Source organism: Brachycentrus maculatus, unplaced genomic scaffold (genome assembly GCF_059751285.1).
Source record: "Brachycentrus maculatus isolate JH-2025_06_01 unplaced genomic scaffold, ASM5975128v1 h1tg000169l, whole genome shotgun sequence".
NCBI lineage: Eukaryota > Metazoa > Arthropoda > Insecta > Trichoptera > Brachycentridae > Brachycentrus > Brachycentrus maculatus.
In genome coordinates, this window is record NW_028280922.1 from 1,313,133 (window position 1) to 1,319,382 (window position 6,250).

At 34.0% G+C, this 6,250-nt stretch overlaps 1 protein-coding gene across 1 annotated transcript; it reads left to right on the forward strand.

Moving 5' to 3' along the window:
* The first annotated feature begins 331 nt into the window (after positions 1 to 331).
* Positions 332 to 4,180, forward strand: LOC148308353 (trypsin-like). Its single transcript, XM_088261932.1, has 4 exons — positions 332 to 387; positions 486 to 672; positions 2,539 to 2,785; positions 3,437 to 4,180. Exons 1-4 carry the CDS (start codon positions 339 to 341, stop codon positions 3,752 to 3,754), a joined length of 801 nt encoding a protein of 266 aa, XP_088118058.1. The 5' UTR covers positions 332 to 338; the 3' UTR covers positions 3,755 to 4,180.
* Positions 4,181 to 6,250: the final 2,070 nt, after the last annotated feature.

The window sequence follows — 6,250 nt, forward strand, 5'->3', positions numbered from 1 at the left end:
TCCTCACATTGCACTGCACGGCCAACCCTAAGGTATACGAGTACCGGGTAGACCACCAAAGAGATGTATTGACAGCTGAGAATCGACATCCCAGGAGGCTTATCCTCATTAAAAACAGGTCACAAGGTCTACTAGGCACCAAGGAGAAGGAGAAGAAGATCTTTTGAAAAACTCCGGATCTCGAGATACTCACATTATTACCTACGGAGAAAAATATTTAATTACACGTGAGTGTTTATCAAATTTAGATGTTCGTCATTTCGAAGAATTTATAGATATAACAAGATAAGATTGTCTTTAAAAGACCACACATATCAATTTGATAATACTCTTACACCATGTTTTCGATCATCACATTGTTAGTGTTCTGTCTCCAGTCTGCGTTTGGTAAGAATACATAATATTATTTCAGTTATTATTTCACTTGCTATCAGATGTGTGTGATTCTTGAATTTGAATAAAGCTCTCTCGGTTTTCCTATGCAGCAGCCAGCCTTCCACCTTCACCAGCTGGCGGACGAATGCTAGGAGGGTCTTTGATAGATATCAGTGAGTCTCCGTGGTCAGCTGCAATTCTTGCTTATACCGAAGTCCAAGAACTGGAAGTAACTTGGCTAAAAGGGGCTGGAAGCATTATTACTCAGAATGTTGTGATCACGTCAAACTTTTCGGTGTAAGTAAACCAATATTCAATACAGCTAATTCTTCTACTGCTACTAATACCATCACGCCTTTTTCCTGCAGAGGTAGGAAGAGAGAATAAAACACCAAACTCTTCTGTGCCCGCCAACTTTCCTCAGTCGAATTTGATATTTTCATATAATCATAACAACATGTTTTATTGGCAAGTGAACAATTCTGATGGTCTGGTTTTGATGGGCTGTCCATAAAGTAAATGGTCAAATCAAAAATGTATGACATCTAAATATTTTAGTACTTAAAATGTAGAATCATTCATAGATCTATGAATACATGACTTTTTGTATTTTATTTTAAATTCTTTTGCATTTCACAATTTATTTACAAGTAAGTTTAGTCCGCCTCCGTAGTGTAATGGTCAGCACGCTCTGCTACCGTTCTGGAGATCCCGGGTTCGATTCCCAGGAGGGGTGAAATAAATATAAGTGATTTTTTCACTCTAATATTTCTTCAGTATTACCCTGGACTGGTACCTGAAGCGGAGGGCTGGTCACCCTTCCTTCGTGTGTTAACGATCAAGACAACACTGTTTTTGTATAATGCAGTGCCCTATGCACCATCGGGGTGCGGATAAGGGTTTACTATTTACAAGTAGATATGTACAAAAAATATATAATATTAATACAAAAAAATCCCACAAAGGCATGGCCTGTTAGTGGGTAAATATTTTATTTTAGGTTATAGTAAAGGACACTGGCAAGAATACAATAGATATCAGAAATAATTAAAGATTAAAAGTGCTAATATAAACTACTAATATTCGGTTTTAATAGAAAACAAAAGGGAAAATGAAAAAAGTTTGCAAATATCGTAGTCGTACAAAGGAAAGTGACTAACTACCAAAACGTAAAATGTTCAGGAGGGCCATTTAAGTCACTATTGCAGTTATTATCAATGCAGTTAGTCATTTTTAACTAGTCAATATATTATACTTCCAAGTTTGAAATCCTTTGGGATTTTTTCAGGGCAATATTAAGCTAGTAAGATATCAAATAGTCAATTATCACGTTTTTGTAAACAAATGCACTTGGTAACTTTCTCCTGTATGACTACGATATGTGCCAACTATTGAGTTATAGGTACGTTTAAAAGAAGGTACTAAGATCTGTTTTTTTTTAAATAAATAATTTTAGATTTTTTTAAATCGAAATAAACATTGATAAAATTATTGTCCATCATATAGTCCTTGTGGAATGAATTAAATAGTTTTGGAGCTATTAAAAATAAGTGTCTTTGAGCAAGTTTTAGTCTCTGAATTCCCTCTTTTTAATCTCTGAATGTTTTTTAATAGTTATTATAACATAAATGTGGAATTGTTTAACTGTTTTTTTTTTTAACATGACTATTTTTTTTATGTAATGTAATGTTTATTATTGTTAATGTAACTATTGTTTATTGTATAATTTTTTTATATGTAAAAATGTACAATTCCCGAACAAATAAAAAAAAACAAATAAAATAAAAATAAAAAATCTGGATTTGCAAAACGGGATTTCTAGTACATTCTTTGACTAGGTCTATTAATATTTTTAAAAAACAAATGTTGGCACACGAAAAAATATTTATGACACTATGGGCAAAAGATTTCTCGTAGCTACAAAAGTTCGGCTTCCTGAAATAATTGATTGGATGGAAAAGTTAATTTTTTAAAGCATAATTTTAATAATCTTATTTTAGCTTTTTTTCGTCAATTTATCTTCAGACATACGTGCCGCATGACCTGCCCAGATCCACTTTTGTTCCGCGATTCTTTGGTTCCAAAACCCCTAATTTAAAATTTATTTTGAATTCTTGGTTTATAAATGTGATTTTCTTATTTGACTTCCATACACTTTTTCAGTGGTGACTACGAACTCAGGGTGCGAGTTGGCTCCACATTGTGGCATACGGGAGGTCAATTTCTCAGAATAATAAATAATGCAACCAGTGACTACGAATGGCCAGGTTATGGAATCACTCTACTCCAGTTGGAAAAGAATATAGTTCTAGGACCCACAGCGTATCCCATCGCGTTACCAAACAAGGGTCAAGAAGTGCCCTATGGATCAAGCTGCGAGATTACTGGTTGGGGAAGGCACTTACCCGAAGTAAGTAATTATAAGTTTCACACATTTTGACATCTTAACATAGGTAAAGAAGTATATGGAAGTATACCTAGTATCCTCAAGGTTTATGACCTGTCATAGCCTAGTTTAGGTAATCACTTTATACGCGTATAACATTCACCATCTACCCATGGTTGACAACTACACTTCTTAGCGTGTTGTACTGTTCCAACATTAGATCCGTGTTAGTTCATAAGGAACTCTCATGAGAGTTGTTATCATACGAGTATATGATAAAAATATGAAGGACATTGGTCCATAAGCCAAGCTAGTACACAAAATGCAGAATCCTTTTCTAGTGGAACAGAAAGCCTATGGAGGACAGTCAACAGTGCGGCTTCTCCTGAAGAATTTTATATTACAATGAACATGTTTTTGGCTAAAAGAAACAAAAATTCACGCAATGATCTATAAGCAAGGCAAATAATAAATGCAACTCTAATAAAAAACACTACAATTTTTTTGGAACTTGTATATATACCGTATCACAAGAGAGAAAAGGGGGAGGAAAGATGGAGGAAACCAAGGAAGGATGGTGTGATAAACAGTTAGGTTTCCAATGAAGTCATCAATGAATGAGCATTTTTCCATAAAAAATAGATTTTTTATAATTAATTTTTTTCATTTTTCTAGGGAGACTATAATTACGAGCTGAAAAAAATAAAAACGGAAATTTGGGGTGATCTAGAAAAATGCGAAATATATTCCGTAAACTTCTCTAACAACACGTTTTGCGCTGGTGGCATCGGGGAGATGAGTCCTTGTTCCGAGGATTCTGGCGGTCCACTGGTGGTAGGTGATGTCCTGATAGGTATCACAGTGGGGGGTGATGGCTGCAATGAGAATAGAACCTCTGCATTCTTTGCAGTGTCTAGTGAAATGGAATGGATAGAGTATGTCCTAGTGAATAATTTTTCCAGAGCTAATAGTAATAACGATGAATTTTTTTAATTTTATCTTCTGTATCGAGAAGTTGTTTCGATTTTTTTTTCAATAATATACATATGTAATATTTTTTTATTGTTTCGGCATTCACTTTATGGTAAGACATAATGAAATTGTAAAAGAAAAATACTTGTTTTTTTACCACTTGAGTTTATTTTATTTCTGAGTTTCTAACTCTGTAATAATATTTTTTTTGTACTAAGCAAAATCTGCGATGTTGAAGATGTTGTGCGATGGGGAAGAGAAAGAAGACGTTTCTGGAGAGATCATGTGGGAAGATCGAGTTCGGATCGAGTGGTGAGGGTGGCAGCGGACAGCACCATAAGCGGGATCAGACCCCCAGAAGGACCACCTAAACGATGGAAGGATAGCTGGTCTTTCACCTCCCAGGAGTAGACCGGAGAATGACAGGACCTAGTCCTAAAAGAAAAAGAAGAAGAAGAAGAGTTTATTTATGACGACTAGTTTCAGTAGCTATGTTTTCATCTTCGGGTCTAAATGTAAACTCAATGTAATGTTTACATTTAGACCTGAAGATGGAAGTATAGCTTCTGCAACTAGTCATAAAATAAACTAAAGTTGTAAAAAAAACAAGTGTTTTTCTTTTACAATTTAATGTAATTCATTTTTACAATAATGTGCTCTAACTGAATTTACCGGTATCAATCATCGAATAGTAAAATAAGGAAACAAAGAAAATTTAAAAAATGATTTTACCCGTGCGAGGCCATATTGCTCACTCCTTTCAACAACGTCATATATTAAAAAAAAAACTAGATTTTTCAGTAGATCGTTTTTAAAAGTTTAAAAATATAATGAAATGTATTAAAAATAAATATCAAACTACTTATTGAACTTTTTACTACGCAACAGATCTTTTTAGGTAAAATCTGAATGCTTTTTCTCCATTTGAAAAATATTTAGGATATTTAAAAAAATAATTAAACAATACCTTTTCTTCAAAATGCAAAAACAACACTTTCTGTCCTGTAGCGGGTAAATATTAAGTTAAAAATATGCCGCTTTTGCTGGGATATAGTACATTTTCTTGGCATTCCAAAAATATACACAACTGAAAATTGTCGATTTTTGATATATGACGTTGTTGAAAGGAGTGAGCGACATATGTAATAGCAATATTTATTTTTTACATTGTAATGAAAGAAAATTGTTTATGCAATAAAATTCAACATGGCCGAATGATACGATGTATTCCAGATTTAACCTCTCCATTATCTATTTATGCATAGTTCTTTTATATTCAGTTTCTATTTTAATGAATCATTTAATGACTTTATAGATAATGGAAGTAGGTTGTACAACTTTATTGCGTAATATTTTTGTATATTAAAAGCATTGCTAACTTTGTGGTATGGTAATATAATATAACACTATCCTTACCATTCATCGTCCACTTTGTGTAATACCACTCTAAAGTGGTGCTCGTATCACACAAAGTGAACGATGAATGATAAGGATAGTGTTTTATTGCATAGTAATAAGTGTTATTTTGATCAAAAGAGGTATGTGTTAGATTTTGTTTGATGTGTTTCTGAGTTTTGGATTAACGTTACCATAAAGTATGTTTATTATGATTTGTGTGCTTTTTCCATTCATATATTTAGTCCGCCGAGTGTCCGCGTAGTGTAATGGTCAGCATGCTCGTCTACCGTTCTGGAGGTCCCGGGTTCGATTCCCAGGGGGGTTTTATAAATATAAGTGATTTTTTCACTCTAATGTTTATTCAATATCACACTAGACTGGTACCTAAAGTGGAGGGCTGATCACCTTTCCTTCATGTGTAATCGATCGAGATAACACTGCGTTTATGTGAAGCAGTGCCCTATGCACCATTGGGGTGCGGTAAGGGTTTTGTTATTATTATATTTCCATTAGAGGAATTCTTAATCGTTACACGTGAGTAAAGTGATCACTTAACTTATCCTATGACGGTCGTAAGTCCTGTATATGCCCAGGCTCCATATTCATTTTCATCTGTATTGAGATGTCAACAAAATAATGTAAAAAATAACTCCTAATTGGAGATAATCCAGATTTGTAAACAAGTAATTAGACACACTCAAAATGTTGTTATTAAACTATTATTTGTACGAATAACACATCGGGTGTTTCCGCTGGTCTTCGGCTCGTTAATCACGTGGCTTATATGATCATGGACGTGGCCAGTTAGCTGATGACACCAGAAGAACTCTTCATGTAACCACATGTACATACGTCATCATTCCTCTTGAGAGTGTGTGAGTTAACAGTCTCGTGTGTTATTGATGTCCATTTCGAAAAGCCGACAATTTGGATCGTTTCGCCCTTTCATTCTTCAAAGGCAAAAAAAAGAACCATGGGTGTAGAGGCGAAACGTTTTGTTTTTTTTTTTTTAAATTTTTATTAAACAAAAATAAAGATTTTTCAAAAGTGGTCATTTTTTAAAATTAAGTTTTAAAAATGATAGGTTAGACCAGGCATGGGAAACCTTTCTATTTCAAA

Bases quoted from the DNA above. Each gene is read 5' to 3' on its own strand.
- LOC148308353 (XM_088261932.1), top strand. From the start codon at position 339: ATGTTTTCGATCATCACATTGTTAGTGTTCTGTCTCCAGTCTGCGTTT. The intron at 673-2,538 runs GTAAGTAAACCA...ACACTTTTTCAG, and splicing joins ATCACGTCAAACTTTTCGGT to TGGTGACTACGAACTCAGGG. The intron at 2,786-3,436 runs GTAAGTAATTAT...TCATTTTTCTAG, and splicing joins GGGGAAGGCACTTACCCGAA to GGAGACTATAATTACGAGCT.